The 22,143-nt window shown below is 44.6% G+C and overlaps 1 protein-coding gene across 1 annotated transcript in view; it reads right to left on the reverse strand.

The window, feature by feature from the left end:
- The window catches only part of ptprn2 (protein tyrosine phosphatase receptor type N2), a 107,968-nt gene that overhangs the window by 29,233 nt on the left and 56,592 nt on the right, over nt 1-22,143 (reverse strand). The window contains exon 11 of the mRNA XM_062380003.1: nt 13,126-13,190. Within this exon, the coding sequence (XP_062235987.1) occupies nt 13,126-13,190 (65 nt within the window). The remainder of the gene's footprint in view (nt 1-13,125; nt 13,191-22,143) is intronic.

Here is a 22,143-nt window from a genome sequence, read left to right on the forward strand (position 1 = left end):
GTCAACGCCTGCAGAAGCACATCAGCCGATAATATAAACTGTCACTGATTTCAATATTCTATATAATTATTTTTTAAAACAATGGCTCCTTGATATCAGACAGAGTTGGACAAAAGCAGCTTCTCATGTCTGGCTTCTGAGACGACAAACTCAACAGTATGCACACCCACTGGTGATCCGTGCAGACGATCCAGTGATACACAGCATTGTTCTTTTATTGCAGGGTACAGCTTACTAGTCTGTATGAGCACAATAAGAAGACAAAATCAGTCCTCTGTAGAAGTTTGGCTGACACACTTTCAGCTTTAGACACAACAAGACAAAAGGCCTTTGTGCGATGTTGTGGTTGTGGCTGCCGGAGTGTGAAGACAAATTCAATAAAAGAATGTTAATGTTTCACTAAACTCTGAGAGCATCCAGGTCCTGCTTCCAATGGGGGAACTACACCGACAGAGGAGGTGCTAGTTAAGTGTTGATGTAACATGAGGTTCCAACATGCAGCTGAATGCAGCTCACCTCACCTCCAAGGCATGAAGGAGAACCAGTGGTAGCCTTCGGTTGTGATAAAAAAACTCAAAAGGTGCTGTCCAGTCTGGGCTACTGTAGAAAAACACATGGCGGCCTCCGTAGTAAATAGATGTAAATAGTAGATCCCCATCACCTAGATCTTACACACTGGACCTTCAATGATGAGTAGTTAATTCACCCTAACGACTGCACCGTGTGACAGAGCAGACAACCACCTGTGCAAACACTTAGAAAACACGGAGCATCACTCGGAGACAGCTCCTCCACACTCGATCCATCCCGGATTCAGGCGCTGCCGTCTTTGCACTTTTGACGTCATGTGCAAAAACGTTCTCAAATATTTCCATTTTCACGTTGTTTGTACATTACACCCCCCCCCCCCCCCCCCGAGAGTGTAAAGGCCTTTAAATCCCAAATGGTTTGACATGACGGTAATGATCCTCTCTACCTGCAGCTGTGTTGACATTAACAAAACGCCTGACAGGGGTAAGGTTCATGATTGCAAAAATGTCAGGCAAATTTAATTTACACGCCTGAAAATTAAACAAAAAATCAACACAAATTTACATAAATTCGCAATGACAGGAATTAACTTTCAAGTTGTAGCCTTTTCAGTTCTTTGATGAGGGATAGCGTGATAGAGACGAGGAGTGGAGAATAGGTGCAGAATAAAAGTGGCCGGGTCCCGAGTGAGGTCACGAACACAAGCCAATCACAAAAGGTAATTGAAGGTAATACTTCACTCTATTGTGTTCACAGATAAAAGAGCTGCCACTAAAAATCTGGCCCCAAACAGAGAGGAAAACACCGAGGTTGTAATTGTTTTGTCAGAATAGAATCCACACTACTTTTAGACTATTATGTTCTCAGCAGGCTTTTTTATTTTTATCTTGGGGAGAGATAAAACTGCAATTAATTTTGGAAGAGGGGAAAACAGTGAGACAATACATCAAGTCACACATGAGTGGTGGCAGGCAGGGATATGTGGGCTGCCGCGGAATAACAGAGGTAGTCAAAAGGTAGCATTCATAATTGAAACCCCGGTCACAGGAGACCTGGTGGGCTGGGAGAGTCTGATACTGAAACTGACGGTACAGGAACAAAGAGTGGCGTTCAGAGGAGAGCACAGAGTGACTTCACGGGTTCAATAGGATGTGTCCCCCCCCACACCTGGGTCCTCACCTGAGAAGCCTCGGAGTCACTGTGTTTCCTCTACAGCTGCAGCCACAGTGTGGTTCCACTGCATGTGGACAGTTATAATCCAACACAACCCCAGAATGAGGCAGAGGTGATGGGATTTTAGGAGAGTTAAAGGGATAGTTCACCCAAACATGTGTAAATGCAGCTTCAGAGGACATTTAGTCTAAAAACTTGGTGTAAAGAAGAATTGGTCAACATGATCTACACTTGTAATGGATTCAGCTGCAACACTGTTTACCCCTGAGACTCCAGAAGTGTTTATTTTGGACTCAAACTCTTGGACTCAGGCAGAAAGATGAGATAATAAACCACAGATGGACACTATTTATACAATCCTCTCAAGACAAGATGGATCTAAGATAAGAAAGTGCAATAAAGTACTATGGATATGTATTTGTATATATATTTATAGTATTCATGTGGTTTTAGACAAGGATCAAATATAGATAAACCAACCAGAGTTGCTAGTATTGCTATGAGAAGACTACAAAGTGAGATCAGTGATCAGGCGATGAGCTTTACTACAGGGGGGGGGGGCTGTTCTTCCACATGGTGGATGGAAGCTTCTTCCTGTAACAGCTACTGTGTTAGCAAGTTTTTGCAATTAGCAATTATTATAGAGAGTGTAGTGAAAGTAGCAGGGTACTTAAAGTGACTCAGTCTGGAGGCTTGTAGAAGCTTTTCAATTTATCTTCTGCTTCCACGCTGCTGATTCCTAAATAAAATGATCCTTTCTGAAGTGAGAAAAAACACAGGAAAAACGACCACATGCAATTTTTAAATCCCATTCGCTATGCATTACCCTTCGTGCCTTTATGAAAAGACCAGCACGTCTGAATTGATTTTCGTCTTTCTCGCCTACTTCAACATTTATTGCATGCTTTGTGATGTGTGGTTGTTGACATTCCTGATTCTGATTCATATTTGCCGGTGGCAAACAGATAAGGGTCAGTGTGTAGATGGACATGTCTCTGGACCGAGTTTCAGAAGTATGACCCTGTAGGTTCAGATCAATGATTTATGATTGATCCCTGCATTGGTTGAAACTCATTTCAAATACATGGTCCCCTATGCAATATGAAAAGATACACATCTGCCCAGTGTTTCTGCCCAGATTCATCTGTGACTACATCCTGACATATAAATACACTCACGCCCCAGATGGCCGTTCCACTTGTGTTCTCACTAAAGTCAGCAGCCAACTTCAAATCAATCAAATTGGGTGTCTTCTCAAGGGCTGTTATCCTGCTGGTGAAAACCCTGTCTGTTCAATGGAACAGCAACCAGTTGTAATGGCACTTGAAACAAAAAACTAAACCAGAAACAAGTTTCCCAACATGAAGAACACGCGTGAAAAAAAAACATAATTCAATTTAACTTGAACCACACAGGATTTCAATTTGGATTTAAATGGCCCCAATTAGAATTACTCTCAAGACTTAGAGACTGATTCTTCCAGTTTAGTAAAAATGAAAACAATCTTATCTCCGATCGATTTGGATTCACCTGATTGGACAACGGGGCACCATGTGTCTCCCACTGTACCTCGGGGGCCGGTGGACCGCCTGCCGGAGCATACGCCCCGATGATCAGCTCCAGCTTGTGTAAGTGAGGATATAGATGTAGAACCACAGGAGGCAGCGCGTGATAGGCTAAGGGGTCGCATCCCTGTAAACGCACACAGCCTCATGAATTCTCATCAGTGTCTTCATTGGACATTTTCCCCCCTGCTATCGCCATGACAACGCTGGTCCAGCGTGCGCCCGTGGAGGGGGGGGGGGGGGGTGTCGTGTGTCTGTGTGACCCTGGGGGTTACCGAGGGGGTGACTTGGCACGGACGCCGACACCCCATACCTCTCCTCCACACTCCCACTGTGGGGACGGAGGGGATGGTGATGGTGGAGTGGCAGGCGGCCAGCGACTCTCGATCTGTTCCGTGGCGATCTGGACCTGACAGGCCCCGGCTGCGTCCGGACTGGAGGCGAGCCTTCTGATTCCTCTCTTTAATTACTGCTAATTGGAGGAGCCGCAGCCCCTGCTAATGAAGCCACACCAATCAGCCGGGGGGTGGGGGGGGAGTCGGGGGGGCCTCGCACGGCAGAACAATCCTCTGCATGAACAGAGCTGACACTCTCGCCCGCCCAGCGCCACAGCCGCCATGCCTGTCTCCCTGTCTGTCCTTCTCCCGGCTCCAGCAGTTTGGTAAGAGGAGTCTGCCCCCGAGCCAAACCGCGCCGCGCCGCTCATCAACAGGAACCTCTGTGAATCCCTAATGAGAGCGGCCGTCCACAGCTGTATCCGGGGATCGGCCGCCGGTTTGCCACTCACATCTCCTGTCGCTTCACCCCCCCCCCCCCCCCCCCCCCCTGACAACAGCACACAGTACGTGGCGGATCAGAAATTCCGAAGGCAGAATTAATTCTGATTTATGTCAAAGATTGTGACGGCTCTGTAAGGTAATAATACTTTGACAGCTCATTATTGTAAATGCATATAATCAATCTAGCCTATTTTCACCCACAAACATAATTACACCGTATGGCTCTTTGAGACGCTGGGATGATGTCTTTTCTTTTCCTCCTTCTTCAAAGTGATAAATGTAATGAACAGTGACTGACATTTGATTGCGTGTGTTCATGGACCTGACTCGCCGAGATCCTTTTTGCCTTTTGTTGTGTCCAATGATGAAGTGTAATTCCTTCTATTAGTGCTCCTTGTTGATCAGACTCTGAATAATGGAACATTTTATGAATTATTCTCCTCTGAAACAAACATCGTTCACGTTCTGGATAAAATACAAAAATGTGTTTGGAGTGGACGGAAACTGTGGAAGACAAATCCAGGTGATAAGCAGCACTGTTATTGAAAATGCTCCTAAGCTGCATGGATGTAATTGTGCTCTATTCGTCATGAATGTCTGTGCGTAGGATTCCAGCTTGATGCACTTGCAGCAGCTCCTGGTTATGAGCAGATAATCCTATTTTCACTGCAGGTATCAAGCTGCACCGCGCCGGATATGAGATGCATCCGTGCATTCGCTACTAACAGGACGAGCATGTCTGCCAACGGGAACACGTCGGCAGCCACGTGCACACGGACGTGACTGTGATATGTAAAGAAACAACGCAATGGGACAATTCCCCAGTAAACAGCACAAAACCAGTGACTGACCTTCGCCACCGCTTTTTCAAATTCTGCGTTTGCAGTGATTGCATCATATATTAGGTTGAAAAACTGCTTATATTACTGCAAACACATTAAATAAATATCTCCAGCTCGTGTCTAAAGGGCCTAATTAGTTTTAGTTATTGATGCTGTCAGAGTAAAGGTTATTAGACCAAATTAAATAGCAGGTGAAGATCAGAGTAGAGGAAAATATCATAGTCTAAAGTTCTGCAAGTTTCCTCAATAGTTTTGATTCAAATTCATGTTCTGGACGCCCTTTATCTATAAACATGGGTATTAAACGTTTTTTATTAACAGAGCTTCTTCAGTAAAGAGAAAGTTTACAGTTTCAAGACAAATGGTTGACAGTAGTAAAATGATATTTATATGTATTAAACATACTATTTCAATACTTCTACACCCATTTTGAACAATAGGCTGAAGTCTTGTCGTATGTTGCTTTCACAGGCGTAATATACAGAATGTTTGTCACTTAAATGTCAGGTGTAAATATTGGCAGGTCATTAGAGAAAAGCGTTTCAAAGCCTCGAACCCGAGCGGCAGATAAAAAGCCACTTTGCCGCCGAACGGTCTAGTTTTCATTCCTACGCTTTATCACCACGGGCGGAAGATATTCCTGCCCCCTCTCGAGTCAAGGTCATCGTGTAAAAGACCATAACAGCTCATCAGGCAATTTAGTTGACCTTGCCATGCAGAAAGTAACTAGCAGTTACAGCAGGATTCACAATTACAGTCAATTAAAGTCAATAAAAGATGATATGGCAGCTGATTGCATTTAATTTACTGAGAGTAAAGTGGTTTCTGTGGTCGGTGCCCACTGAGCAATAATGAATCTACTGCTTCATTCAGCCACAAACTAGGAATGTGGCGTTAAAAAGACATTTATGACGATTTTATTCATCAACATAAAACATTTGATTATATTCCAGAAAACTGCATCTTTTATTGCACATCTTAAACAGATAATTGTTTGATGCTTCGATTTTTTCACAATTTAAGATTTAATTTATATATTTATCTGCTCAACACTCGTCTCATCTGAACTTTTAAGAACTCCCCCACGTCTTTGATATACTTCTGCTGCTTTTCTGACAACTGAACCATAAGGAACACGAAAAACCCAAAGTGTCAAAGCAAATAAAAGTGGCCAAATTGTTATTGCGATGTTAAAAAAGCATCACCATAGGCCACTGGTGAGCCCGCAGCTACAAGCTTCTCCTGCTAATGCTAAGGTGCCAGATGCGCTAGGCAAGAAGCCGCATGATAAATGGCAGAAGGTGAGAGCTCCGAGGCCGGGACCGGGAGCATGCTGCCCCTGCATCCCGCTGCCAGTCTCTTGGCATGCAGCTTGTCAGGCCAAATGGCAGCCGCATCCCCCTTCAACGCTGACATTTAAAACCTCTGCCATGCTATCCAGCTGTGGACACCGCAGGTCCCCCCCCCCTCCTAGCCTCGGCCTCCCCCGGGCATCCAGAACCTCAACCCCGCTCCTGCAGCTGCCAGACGGCCGTCAGACAAATGATCACAAACAGGCAGAGCTGCAGTTCAAACCAGTGTGGCATCGTGTGCAAGGAACTCGCCGGATGTGCACATGGTGGACGATGTTCATTGATCTATGTTGATCTGAGTTACGTTATGCAAAGATAACAGACCTTTATTCAACTGTGGCAGCTGCACAGTATGACTTCCACACTTAGTTAGAAGTCAAAATACAAGAAGCACATGATGGCGTCTACAACTAAGGACAATAAATCAGAAGCAGGATTCAGTCAGAATGAAAAAATATTTCAATATATTTGTCCTTATAATGCACGTAGTACACTGTTTAGAACTAGGACTGATTAACTTTGAATTGATTATTTTTGTCTACATGCGTTCCTCATTGATTTTGACTCTTGAGCAGCCCTTTGACTTTGAGACTAAACTTGAAGTTATCGGAAATGAAAGGTTTCGCTAGAGATAACTTAGTCTGAAGTTAAAAATTATTTGGACCAGTAAATTTGGAAAATTAGTCACCGAGAGAGAAAACTTGATGGATATAGCAACTGTAAGAAATGGCGGCAGGGTTTGGAAGACGATAAATACTGAAAATAGTTTTTAAAGTTTTTATTTTATAGATGCGGTCTTCATTTGAGAATGCACACAGCTCCAGTGACAGTCAAGGCACTAAAAGCATTTAACAGTAGCACAGAAATCCTGAGCTGTGTGGCAGCAGGGGGAGCTGAATTCATTGATCGCTATAGGGAATTTACTGTGGTGAAGATGGAGGGGAAGCAGCAGGGTTTCCAGGCAGTTCCTATTTCCTTTTAAAATACAGCGAGCTGGTCGACCTGCACCCACAACAATGTCACCGGAACTACTTTGTTTATTCACACTGTGGATAACTGCAACCCAGAAACTACTCTGCTAACAGAAACAATACTTCTGTACCTCGAAAATATAACCATCAACAGGAAACATCTGTTTGTTTTCTGGTCCACATGCAGACAAAGTTGAACTGACAAATTTCTTCTGACGTTTAAGAGACACAAAGGAATAAATCTGCTGCAGAGGACAGTGGATTCAAAACTTCTCCAGTTTCAACATCCTTGAAAGTTGCAGAGTGGGGCTGAAGTCGTCTGACACTGGAGGAGAGGCTTTGAGCAGCACGCCAGTCTATCGTGAGGTTTTATAAAGACAAAACAAACCATTCATGCTTAGATTCATACCTTACCCACCTGTTTACCTAACCCTCTGCTGGCACGTGGTTTCAAACCAAGGACCTTCTCATTGTGAGGGAACAGTGGAATCCACCTTGCTGCACTTATCTTTTACTATCGTCTTCACTATTTTAATTTTTTAGAAGAACCTCTACAGTTAGGGTTAGATGGAAGGATAGGAACGAAGAATCTACTTGAGTTATTGTGGGGAAACGGGAGAAGCAATTGAAGAGAAAAATAATATCCTGCTTTGATATTTGTGTAACTGTGTAAGTTGAGTAAACCTCCATAGCATCTGCAAGGCCACTTCGGCCTCGAGGTTTTTGTTTTCCAGGATGAGAGGAAGCACATTGAATAATAACTCTTGTTTAATGCCTCATACAAAAGGTTAAAGAATTGAATAAAAAGCTACCGGTGTCAACCACGCACCGTAACCCCGCAACTCCTCCTCGACAAGGGCGGCGGGGAACATAAAGAAGCGAAAAGGTAGGAGAGTAAACACTTTACATTCTGACACTCATTAAAAACAGACAAGTCCACTCTCACCCGGGAGAGAGCGTGCGCGTCACGATACAGGGAGAGAAGCAAATACCACACTGCATGGCGCGGTATCAAAGGCGTTTCTGCGGTCCAAAGGTCAGGTGATGGTAAAAGGTTGCTGAGGAACGGAGCTGCCGGATGGTCTTTCATCTGTGGGAGGCAGCTGGAGTCTCCAAAGAGGCAGTGTTACTCACGGCTGCAGGCACAGTGGGGCTGCTCCAATATGACATTTCACATCCAGATCTGCCACAGTAATGGCATTTTAGCCACTTTTAGAGCAGCCGGACCAGCCGTCCTCGCACTGGTGAAATTTTTATAGGCGGCAATTCTTTTATTGTTTGGATTTATTACAGTGTGTGAAGCAGATTAGAAATGTTGTCGACGTGGAGACGGCAATTGAGGGGCCAATGTGGAATTGACTGGCTGCTGCACGGGCTCATGTACGCACTGCACTGCACAACACAACACAACACAACACAACACAACACAACACAACACAGGGCCGGGCGAAACATCAACCTCGTCGTTTCCTCTGAGGAGCGACGCTACAGTGGGTAGAAGAAGAAGAAGAGATCCTGAAATTAACATAAAAATGTATTTTCCTCATCTTGTGATTCCCGAGCTTAAAAGAACCAACACGAGGAGAGCATATACACATGCCGGTACAAGATCAATTTGTACAGCTCTTATCACAGTTATTTATTTATTTCAGCTCGAGTGTGTGTCTCCTCTCTCTGGCGGGGAAATGGTCAGTATAGCCTTACTTTGAAGTCCCCTCTGAAATTATTTGTTCCATTTGCTGGAAGCAATTGCATTCGCTGATGGCTGCACATGGTAGTTGTTGTTATGTGGCGTGTGCGACGGTCTTCAGACTCTGGTTGATTAAAGGAGAGCACTGATACTGCCTGGTAACGGCCCGTATCATATCAAAAATATGGAAATACATATTCATGTGAAAGAAGGGTTCCACCATCACCCCCAGTGACTGAACCAGAAAGGACTGGATCCCACTGAGTGTATTATAATGTGATGCTGTAGCTCGAGCTCCCTTTGCATTTGAGCTTGACATCGAAATGAGAATACAGGCTACATCTTTTTAGTAATTTTGAATTCTGAGGTTTATTTCTTAGGTCACATGATATATTTTCTAGTTTTCTCTGTTTTGTATCATTGCAAAATTAGTTTTTTGAGTTTTAGGAAGTTTGTGAGACAAAACTCAGGCTTTAAAGATGCAATTATTTGCATCAGAGAACATTTCCTACATGCCACCAGCAAATGGAATTTAAATCTATTTTCATGCAATAATACTCCAAACCTGATATACTATGTTTCCAGAGAAATAGATGTGCCCTTGCATTAATGATGGTACAGGATATTGGAAAGAAAGCCTTCAAATCCACTGTGAGAGGTCATCATTACGTTTGACCTTTCTCTGAGATGAGTTTTGCATCTGTGCCTCCGCACCGAGTCCTTTGATTAGAAATGTGATGCAAGCTTTCGATGATCACATGACGCTCGCATTCTCCCACAATTCCTCTCGATTGAGCCGTGCCTGGATTATGATCTTAAGTTGTTGCTTCCTTTACGTAGCAGGAGCCGAATGGAAAACCAGTGATTTTGGATCACATCAGTAAAGAAGAAAGGAAAATGCACACATAAGCCCAACAGAACCACACAACCACACAGATATTTCCATAAAAACAACTCACACATGCACAGTGCGGAGACTCCCGGCCTGCCATACATGACTTACATGTAGTGGTTGAATAATCAGTTGACACGCGGCTCAGGGAATTCTTTGCTTAATGAGTGCCTCTTCACATAAGCAGTTTGCCAGAGTTATCTCGAACATGAGACTGCTGTCAAAATGTCACCGGATCGCGATTTAACTACCAACTTAATCACACGGGGGCCGTCTCACAGGGAACCCAGAGGCCTGATGCAGAGCTGCATCCTTCCAGCTTAATTATTTGCTTGAAGAGAATGGGAAAACTGGGAAAATACATATTTCCCTTCACAGATATGCATGTTACCTGTATGTTATATGGAGGGATATGAGTCTGTGCCACCGCAACTCATCTCAGAACTGCTTTATACTTTATACTTATTATTTAATTTTCATTGAAGGAGAAAGCTTCTGCACGTTCCTGCTGAAATGACACGTTAGTGGCAGAACAAGCCATTAAGACCTTAATCTGGGAAATATTGGCACAGGGATGTTTCAACTCAGAAAATGATTTTAGAGCTCAAACCTCCCCTCACCAGCTTTAAGTACGATTTAACGATTCATTATAAGTCACTATTTGGACAGCAGGGCACTCTGTGTGTCTTTTACTGACTAATCGTGGCAATCGCTTCACAAAAAAAACATCTGACCCTTTCAAAGCACATCGTTCTCATCCTCCCTTTTATTGCCTTGCTTCTCCTGCTCTGCACTCCCCACTGGTACCAGCCATGCTGTGTGTATATGGCTGCCAGCAAAAGCAGCCCTTCTGCCTGGTGCCTGGCTGATGTCTCCAGCTTGGCGGTGAGGTGGGGGGGGGGGGACTCACTAACCCCTTCCTGCGCGCGAGAGAAAAGGGGGTGGTGGTGGTGGCGGCGGTGGTGGTGGTGAAGCTGTGGCAAGAGAGACACAGTTGCAGAGCTTTGTGCGTTTAGTCGAGGACCCGATGTGTGGTGGGATTTGCTTGGTTTATTTCCCACACTTACAGTACTAAGTGACTGAAAATAGCATGAATATATGTATGTGTATATATGGCTTCAGTTCAGTGTGAATCAGGGTAGCCAGTTAGCGCTAAAGCGGCAAAAGGTCGTGTCAGATGAGAATTTCTCTCCACTTCACTTATTTTTTCCTCCTCTCAATTTTTCACACATTTGCAGGAGCCACGAGCCGCTGCGAGGGGGGGGGGGGGGGGGCGACCTCCATTTGCAGCGCAGCCCCCACTCGGCAAACAGCTGTTAATAAGAATGATAATCAGAGAAGACATTACTTATCCCCCCCCCCCTCCCGCCACACGAACATGCATTATTATGAGAAAAACAAAGTAGTAATTTTTCTCTTGTTTTTCTCCTCTTTAGGAAGCCGACTCGCCCCTCGATCTATAATGGAGTAGATATTGCTCGGCCTATTGATTGATGTCTCCTTCCCCCCACTTTGACATTTGCTTATCCTCGTCTGCATCTACTGCAATCGACGTTCGCTCTATCTGAACATCTTCCTGAGCTGTTTTGTCATTTGTCACCTCTTAAATAAAAAGGACGGGGGGGGGGGGGGGGGGTAGTTGTCAGTGATAAGACTTAATAATACCAACCACGACGACAGCTTTAGACCAGCTCATAGAAAGAACACTGTCGGTAGGAAGCAGAGTTTTGATTCATTCCTCCCTTCAACCTCTTATGGATCCACATAGCAATTTTACACAGCATTTCTCTAGTTCTGCCTCTGATATGCAGACTAAAGCAGACCCATCCTGCAACCCCCTTTCATGCATTCACTCACAACTGTGGTCAATTTACCGCAAATCCACTGAAAGCAGGCTTTTGGTTTTAACACCTTTTAAACTAATGCATTTGAAGAGCCCACTTCACAGCCTCTCCCGTCAAAAGCTACTATTTTCCACAACTTAGCCTCAACTCTCCACTTCTTGGATACAAACCGGTGAGACCAACACATCCACATAAGAGCCGCAGCTCATAAAACACCCTCGGAGGGAGTTTTCAGGGTTACTTTGCCAACTCGGTATTTGGTGTGTGCAGTAAATGCCGCGCTTCCTTAACGTGCATTTCCACAAACACAGTCTGGCGCAGATTTTCTCCCCATGAGGTGCAAGACAGATTCTTCCTTTTCTCCCTCCCTCTTTCCATCCATCCCTCCCTCACCCTGGCTCCCGCGGAGAGGCTATTATTGCAGCTAATTATCTACAAATAGGCCCAATATGACAAACACAGCCCTGTACCAGTGCTGCTGGCTAAGCGCAGGAATCAGTCTGAGTGAGAATAGAAAGAATGAAAAGAAGGCGAGGAGAGACGGACAAAGAACAGGACAAAAGTCACAGGGACGGGAAAAAGAAAACGGCGAATCAGAGATAATTCAGGAGAACATGATAAAGATACAGTGTGGAATAAGATGAGAGAAAATGTGTTGCTTGAAAAGATATAATAGGGAGGCAGATGGGCGAAGAAAGGCAGTGACACCAGAAAGGAGACGCCAGAGAAGGGACTAGCGAGGGGAGACGATCTCGTCTTTGCAGAGTGTGACGTTTGTTGCCAATAGCAACTGTCCTGCAATGCACAGGCCACATCCATTTAGGTCCCAGCATGCATCCTGATCAGGGCAGCTGAGGGGTCTGAGGCTGTCTGTCTCATTTCCATAGAGAAACTCATTTACCAGGAAAGCATGGAGGGCTATGACGCCTCAATGGGTGCTTGATTAGATCCTCACCTCTGATACATATGAATATTTATCAGTGTTGAATGAATACACATTTGCTCTGCTTTCATCTGGATCATCCTGAGTGTCCTCCATGTTCCCCCTCTTAATTTTATTCCAATGAATATGTCACAGGAGCCTCCGGGCTCCCCGCAAAGTGACAGCACTCAAGATAATCCGCTGATGGTTGCACCGCTGCGACGATCAAAACTTACTTCAAGTTCCTTAAAACGCACCCGGCTTTGCTCTTGTTGTGTTTTATTTGCCATGGAGACAAAGGCTCTTGAAGACCTGACGGAAACAAATGCGGTGGAACGGTAATCAAAGCCAACGTGGAGAAAAGGACGTGTTTGGAATTCATTGCTGCCTCAGATTAGTGTTTGGCTGCACAACTGAGGCTGCAGGTAGGATACGGATGCCAGGACAAGTTGAAATCACCGAGTTATTCCCGTCCCGAGAGCCTCGAACACAGAGGACGCACACAACCACGAGCACGCCCACTCCCACTGTGAATAGCAGATATTTTTAGTGAGTGTAACTTACATCACTGACTCCAGCCTCCACTATCTTCAGGCCTGTCTCCTTCTCCAGCTGCTGCTTCTGTCGGACTGCACGGGGAGACAAAAGCAGAGGAGGTGATGAGTATGAGCGCTGGATGACACAGTCGCAGATTCTTTCAGTTCCCGAGGCAGAAACGAGCGGCCGGTGAAAGTGAGAATGATGCGATGGATCTCGCGGCGTGAGTCAGATGTCAAACCGGTCATAGACAATGACACACAAACACACACAGACACACAGACACACACAGAGAAGACGCAGAACGATCAACAGTGTAGTGCACCAGCTGACAGCAGTCTGAGTTTATAGACCTCATGTTAGTGGCTGTGTGAGTCTCTACTTTAACACAGAATGGCTTTAATTCTAACTTCAGTGTGGTGTCAAGCCCATAATTGCAGAGATCACACACTGGATTTATGCTTTGACACAAAAGCAGGTTTGTATTCAGGGTCTCAGAATAAACAGTGACTGTTCACATTGTTTCTTTCACCTTGCAATACAAGCCACAGCGGGTTGGAGCGACTTGTTTATCCCCTTAATACGGAATGTGTCCCTGTTTACTGGGGAAAATAATGGCAGCGGTGGCTCAGGAGTTAGAGCGGGTCGTCCACTAACCAGAAGGTCGGCGGTTCGATCCATTTCCACGTGCAGAAGTGCCCTTGGGCAAGATGCTGAACCACAAATTGCCCCTGACGTGCTGTGCTGGCAGTTTATGAGTGAGGGTTAATGAGTGGAAGGCCAAACTGAACCGTGAAGAGTTTTAAATGGTCATAAAGAGTAGAAAAGTGATATTTAGAGATAGCCCTTTTTAGTAATGTTGTTTTTCTGGTATTTAATCAAAAAACTTTATGACAAATTGAAATGTTGACCTGAGGATGAGATGTCAGGGAATCACCAAAGGTATTAGTTTTAATCCTGAGAGGTGGATCCATGTTTTTCTCTAATTTCATTCATCCAACAGTTGGTGGCACATGAGCCTTCATCCTCTGGAAACCCTGAATTTAACATTTAAGTGTTGGATGCTGTCATTCAAGAGCCACACATCTACTCGGACTGAAGATACAACAATAGAAAGCCATTGTTTTCCCCCCACATACATCGAGCCGGAGCTATTGAAGATTACAAGAAAGCAGATGAAGTGCTCGTACATGCACGGCGCACAATAACTCCGGCTCCCCCCTTTGTTCTCGCAGTAATTAATACACCACCCGAGTTTGATCCTCACATCTATTGATCTAATCAAGTATGGCATGCTATTTTCCGAGCTTTGTTCACAAAATATATTCTCATGCTAATCGCGCCAAAGTGAGGCAATGTTAAATATCCATCATCCAAGATCAGACATCCTGCCGACTCCTCTCCCCTCCTGTCCTCGACGCCCCGTCCTCACTTTGATGGAAACAGTTATATTGAAAAACAAAAATCAAAAGGAGGCCTTAATAGATAACGCCAAATTATAGAGAGAAAGGGGGTTAAAAAAATGAGCATGATTTTAATTGAGTTTGTTAGCATGTGAATGTGATTGGTAATAGGGGGGAAGAGAGAGAAAAGAGAGTGAGAGTTGTGGAGAGAAAGAGAGTAGGCCCTTTAAATCCTATTTTCCCAGATGAAGGCTATGCAAATGACCCTGAAGAGCCGAACACCACCTCACACTCCAAAATTCAGCGAGGGCCTGTTTAATTAGTATTTTAATCTATCCCAATGATTCCACTCAGTCCGCAATGTATGCAGCATTCCGTCTAATTAAGCACGCTACTTTTAGGATAATCATCCGTCTCCCCTGCTCTTCCTCTGTCGCCCCTCCGCTCTCTTTCTGGTTATTACAGATCCCGCAGACGCTGATCATCCCATCATCTCATCAACAAGGTGGCGATGGGGGGGGGGGGGGGGGGCGTGTTATATTTTGGGTGTCGGCACCACAGTGTTCTGATGGAGAGCGGCTAAAAGGGCGATGAGGGCGGTGGCGAGAGAACAGAAAAGGTCAAATATACACTCGTAGTCTTTAAATCAGAAGTAGGCAGAGGAGGAGGAGGAGGGAAAAAAACTGAAAATCCACAGTCATTAGTGAGAGGAGAGAAATCTTGGGCCCCCCCCCCCATGTTTTCAGTCGCAGACATATATGTCGGCTCCATAGATAGCTCCGGTACCTGCTCGGTTCTGGTGCTATTCAGGGGAGGGGTAATGAGTGAGGTAATTGGGCCCAGCTGGGTGAGGGCGTAGATGGCGGTGGGGGGGGGGGGGGGGTCTGGATGCAAAGCTGCAAAAAGGTCACGCAACGTTTTTGGTCCTAATGAGGCGCCCTCTGGGGTTGCAACACATCATGAGTCAAGCTACTAGAGATTAGCCTGGAATCGACACACACACACACACACACACACACATCACAGCGGCTGCAGCTCTAGGTTTGACTGACATGCTGACATTAACCGACTTAGAGTGAAACCAAAGTAGCCTGAAGGTCAGTGTTTACTTGTGAATCAAAGCCGAGGTCTTCTTCAATCACTGAAAGGGGTACAGACGCCTGCACCCCCACCCTCCCACACCAGCCACTTTAAATGTAAATACAATGTACTTGCCGAGCTCATTAGCCGGCAACTGGATGGATCTGGGTTTTTTGCGGAGAGACAGCCAGTGGATTTGCTTGTTCTGTCAGCGACTGTATGGATAACGGCCTGCAGCATCTCTCTTTGGTCGCCCCTTATATTAACCTCCCACTGGAGCTCACTCTCTCTCCCTCCTTCTGGCACGCACACAGGTTTTTGTAAGCCTCAAATTAGCCACCAAATACTCCTGACAGGCTGTGGAAAGGAGATGTCAGGTCTCATTTCAGAGAGAGGCTCCTCCAGCCGTTTTAATGGGCATTGTCTGAGTCCACCAGGTCTGATCTCTAATATCCAGATCTGATCCCGGCCGCTCATTTGATCTTTGCGGTTTCCTAGTCACATCGAGCCAAATCATCAGAAGTTCAGAAGGAGGAGGAGGAGGAGGTGGGGGGGAAAACACAGTACAGCAAAAAGGCTTCTTTCATGTTCTCGAATGTGCTTCATGTTCATGTGCTCGCTATTGAAATTCCATATATGTGCATTCCTGATGATCTGGGACAAATGAACTGAATGTGGTTCACTAGTGTTTTGTGAAGAAACGTCTTTTGGTGGACAACAACATCACTAATTCAATAAAATAGCAATTAGAACCTGAAACATCTTTATAAAAAAATCTTTATATTCCCACAATGATTCTGTGTGAGGAGTTTACAGATTTCTGGAATCATTACCGTCTTCAAAACAAGGCAGTTTAAGTAATAATACTTAAGATTCTCATTAAATTATAAAAATTCAGACTATTTGCCTCTCTATAGTAATGGCTAATTAGTTTCCGTTCGGGTAATTAGGTCATCGTTACCTTGCAAGTTGCTCTTCTGCTTTTCTAAGAAAGTCGCCGCTCCGACTTTTTTTTGCTGTATCATTAAACTTGATATTACCGCCAGAAACTCCAAATCGACCAAGACGGAAATCTCAAGGATTAAAACTTTAAATTAGAATTTTAAAGTAGGTCTGTTTCCCATCCAACGCAGCTCTATATATAGATCATCTATTACAGCCACGTGAAATTTCTGCCTCCGTGGCTGAATTATTTCAGCGAGACCACATCTACTGCTAAAGGAGTGTTTTCATTTTACAGACTTTACATGTGCACAAAGAACATTTGTGAGTGTATTTTATAACACTATCCATTTATTTCTGTTTAGCATTGGAGAAACTCAACAAGGTGAAGAGGACGAAATGAGGAAAAAATCACCAAGGACTCAACGTTTCTATCGTCAGAAGGACTCTAGACATTGTTCCCTTTCATGGACGCTAACGAGTGAAAACACGGGAAAAAGATGAAGCCAGTGACCTTTAAATTGCTCAGCAGCAGATGCGCTCAACTCAAATTATCAGGTGGCGAAATATAATTTGATTAAAACGTTGCTTTACTCCACCATATGCTGCAAACACTGAAGCGATGGCGTCGCGTCCTCATCACAGATTCTAATGGCGGTTCAGAAATGATTATCATGAAGTCATCAGAGCTTGAAGTCATGAATATATATATTCATTTTTTCTGATACACGACAGGGTTGTTATTGTTAGGGGCAATTTAAATTCAGCGTGGGGAGACGAATCACCTACTGTAGGCTGTAAGTAGTTTGTGTTTCAAACGCGGCACAGCGGCCGCCGCCGCCGTCACATGATTGTAATGTTCCCTCTTTGGCCTAACGGGGGTTTACAGTTGACAAAATACATATTTCACCAGCCTCCTGATTGATCTGTTAATATTGAATAACATCCACATCCATTCCATCTATCTCCCTCAACCCCCCCCCCCCCCCCCTTCCCCCTTCCGGGCTCCTCAAGTCGTCTATTCACCACTTCCATCCCTCCATCCGTCACTCCAAACAAACAAAATGAAAGTGTTTATTGCGGAGGAGGGCTGATGCTCACGCCTCTCCACAGCCGTTAGCCTTATCAGCTGGCAATCGCTCCGATATTAAAGCTGCCATTCCGCACATCACTTCTCCCCTGCACATATGATGGCTGTCTCAGCCTATCAGAGCGGAGGGGGGGACGGCGGCAAGGGGGGACGGAGGGAGAGGGGGAGGAAAAGAAAGAAGGGAGATGCACCTGATCTCCCCCCCCCCCCCCCCCCCCCCCCCCCCCTCTCCTTCTCCTCTGACAGATAAGATGCATGGCAACCGGCACTTTTCAGTCAAAATCCAAGGCGGGAAAGATAGGAGCCCTTTTACCTCTGACTTGTGCACACTGGTGCTTATCAAAATGTAAATCAGTCCACAGACACTGCTGCTGCTCCTATAAGGATTAGTTTTCTGTTTCCTGTGGGAGATGCATCGTTGAAGATTTTCTACAAAAATGACTTTCACGTGAGCACCGATTGTTATGGTGAAGATAAACATCCTGTAAACAACTTAATATTTGACCACGCACACACACACACACACACACACACATTCACACTCTCAACCCCCCCCCCCCCCTCCCCACACACACTCTCAGGCAATCTCTGGGGGGAAAACTCCGCTCCTCTGTCTCTTCTCGTTCATGCGTATCAATTGTTATTCTGCTCGTATCAATTGTTATTCCGCTCCTTGAGTTCTATAAATCAACACACCAAACCACAGGACCCGCACCTCTTAGAAAAAAAACCCTAGAAATGAAGCCGGGGGACAAGGTGGAGGAGAACCGGAGGAGAACTGGAGGAGAATACAATAAAAGTATCAAACATCTGCAACCAGCCAGCGTTTCCTTTTGGGGTTAGTTTTTGGAATATCAGTCAATTTAATCTATTTCTCAATTCACTGATTTATAACTGAGTGTAAAACAGCCAATGAATGAGCCTTCAAAATGTCCTGAGGTCCAAGCTCACAGCTTCACCACACATTATTCATTTTCAAGCTAAAACGATCAGTCAATTAGTCAATAGGCAACTATTTCAACAGTTGTTTATTTATTTGCATTGTTATTATTATGACAAAAATATGTTTGTATTCATGCATTCTCTTTGGCGACAATAAAACATGAAAAATATAAATAAATACATTTTGATGTTTAAATATGTCAACTCTGCATTTTTGCAAAGCACAATGTTACAAGACCTTGAACCAAATTATTAATCAAGAAACTAACAAGATTAATCAATGATGAAAACAACTTTTTGGTTGCAGCCTTTATCAAATTTGTAATCAAACATAAAAGCAGTACAAATTCGTAAACATTGGCATTTTGACTCATGAGAGAGCTTTAGAAAAGATGAATCATTAATCAAAAATGAGGTTTTTGATAAATGATTTCAGTTTTCTGTGAATTGACAGATCATGTCAAATCGGATTGAAATATGCCTATCTAGAAATCTAATATGATCAGACATAATTCAATGCTGTACACATTTTTATATACTAGTTTAGTTTACTTTAATCCCTTGAAAAGTACATCTAGGGTTAAATAATTCAACTGAACAGAATCCAACCTTCTTCTCCTCCCTTCTAAACCGAACTAGGCGATACCCATGACAGCATAACGCTCAAATGTCCAATCAGCGGTGCCAATCACACACCAGCATGTCTGTCACATGGTCGGACCCTGCTGTTCACAGCGGGGGGGCTCCTGGCTGCCCCTGTGTTTATTCACCCTGATCGATCGCCGCCTGTGGATAAGCCAACAGTGCTCCCCAACAAACCCACTGCTGTTATTCAGCCTAAATCAACACAACACAAACCTTCACTAACTGAATACAGCCCCGGCTTGCAAAAAAAAAAACGCACACACAAAACGTTAAGATGTCATGCCGCGTTTTCTGTTTTCTTGTTGACACATCAGAGCTGATGGTGAAAAAGGCAACACTGTGGAATAAAGGGATTCGGAGATGAAGCCCTGGGTTTGATGCTGTAATGGCTGCGGTCGTTCAATCAGCATGCGCCCTGTGTCCGCCGCAGAGCCGGCCACGGCGTTCGGTATCAAACACGTCTCGGGCCACTTCCCCTTTCAAACAGGACACACGCATGACACATTTATAATTGCATCCTACTCTTATTAGAGGCCCTTTTGCTAAGATGGCTGAATAATATATCTGGACGAGTCTTTGCCTTAGCTGCACATGGGCAGAAGGGAAAGTGCACGTGGACGCATGCAATCACAGTGACACACATTATATCTGTTTCTTTGCCGACTGGTTGATTAATAGATTGTGGCTGCTCTGACACTCTGTGTAGAATAGGCATTTTGCGTTTGATAGGTGCTGACACCAATTCTTCACGGACTGCAGGAGATCGGGGGGGGGGGGGGGACAGACACCTCCAGATGTGGGAGGAACTCCACCGATGTCACTCGGCATTCTCACCGGGACACGTTGGCATCGCTTGCGCTCGCTTTCAGAGATGACAATCTGCAGATGTGTGACATATGCGACTGAAACTGCATCTGACAATCGCTCTCCGAAAGAAAGGATAGGCCTGTGGATTACCGGGAGTAATGGGTTGAACAAAGCACATCCGAAACAATCACGGTCTTCAGAGGTCCAGCAGGCTGTGGAGCCACGCTGCTGATTCTCCGGATGACCTTTTTCCAATAACACAAGCCGGTGGCCTGGCTGTCAGAGAGACATGCACAGAAACCATTTAGTGCAGCCTTCAGGGAAACTGCAGCGATTGAAGAGTCTTAACACATCCGGGGTCCTTCATCGTATTCAGCAACCGAAATGTACTTAGTGTGTGATACTCTGGATGAAATACACTACTCAGACCTACGTTCTTGGCTAAATTTGAATCAAAATGATTAAAAGAATGTTGCTTTCTGTAAAAGATGCTGCATTTTGTTCCCTCGGTATTTGTGCGATACAAGATGAAAACATCTGGAAGTCTGCCACTGTCAGAAGGGAGCCTACTGGGGAAATGCTCATTGGTGGAAGAGATGGTGAAGCTGACACACACACACACACACACGCACAAACACACAGACACACGAACAGACACACTCTTCCTCTGCCTCCCCACTGAGGGAACTCTGACAGAGGCAGCCCTACCTGTCACTGTGGCAGCAATTATCCTGCAGGCTCTCTCCACGGACCGTCTCCTGCAGGTCTCCACAGTACTAACCACATCACTGAGCACACACATACTGAGTACGCACACTGACACACAGGAGGGCACACCGCACACCTCGCAAAGTACACACACTGTACATATTCACGGACACGCACACACGACTGCATGTGCGGCGCCGGTTTTCACCCACAATTCGCTCTCTGCAAGCAAATGACTGGAATGAATCGAAATGATGTGTTGGCGCAGACTTCCTGCTCAAGCCAAGAGAAACACACATCATTACGTGGATGGAGTGCTTCATGCATTCGTACGCACATACCTCTTCTGTTATAGATAAATGCATAATCATGGATGAGGCAGCTAAGACGTCCGCAAATACACACTGGTAAAGCTAAATAAAACGATTAATATGCCAAAGCAGAGGTGGAGTTTGGAGACAGATCAAGCGGCAGTACAGGATATGAGCTCCAGTGACTCAAGGATAATAGGTCTTGTGCACCCAGAAAAAAAGATATGGACACGGGGACTTGGTGTCCATTTTCCAGGGAGGATTTTCCTGATGGAAAAAATGGAATACGTTACATGCTGGTTTACTGGAGCTCGGATCCAGTAAAACCAGTCTCTGAAACAGGTTGATTGTACGGGAGACTGTGAAGGGTGATTTCAGAGAAAGGGAGAAGAAAAAAAAACAGAAAGCAGAGGAACTCAATGTGACCTCATTAACGTAGATTTGTTCCGACTGTCATTAGGAATCACAAACGCCATCACTCAAGTCAGGAGTATGAGGGAGAGGGTGAGAGACAGGGGGGAGTCAAGAGGCATCAAGTGGATGTCTTCTGTAAACGGGATCCATCATGGAACAATATAAACATGTAGAGATTCAGTATGTTTGTCATCTTGACTCTATGACTGAAGCTAAAATACAATTCATACTAACTGGGTGGAGCCACGTTAGCGAGGTCCTGTCGATACACATGCTCGACCAATCATGAGTCAGTATCAGCTGTCAATCATGATGTCTCCCCCAAATGTTTAAAGCATCAAATAACCAAAACCAAACTCCAGGGATAAACGATTAAAGGCAGAATGAATTCATTTTAAGAAAATTTATGGGAAAATTTAACTGCTATCAACTCATAGATTTATGAAAAAACACAAATCTGCACAAACTAAAAGAATAAACTTGATAATGAATATGAAAACGATTCATAACTACTTCAAATTTTTGAAAATGCATTGAGTTAAAACAAATTCACATAACAAAGCCCAAACGAATGTGGTTTATTATTACAAACAGAGACATGTGGCATCTTTCTGATTTAATTTCTGTTGTGACTGATTACGCCTGATTTCGTTCCTTCTTCTTTATTTCAAGATGAAAGGGTGCACTCTCGATGAAGAGACGT

Source organism: Platichthys flesus, chromosome 21 (genome assembly GCF_949316205.1).
Source record: "Platichthys flesus chromosome 21, fPlaFle2.1, whole genome shotgun sequence".
In the NCBI taxonomy this organism is placed as follows: Eukaryota; Metazoa; Chordata; class Actinopteri; order Pleuronectiformes; family Pleuronectidae; genus Platichthys; species Platichthys flesus.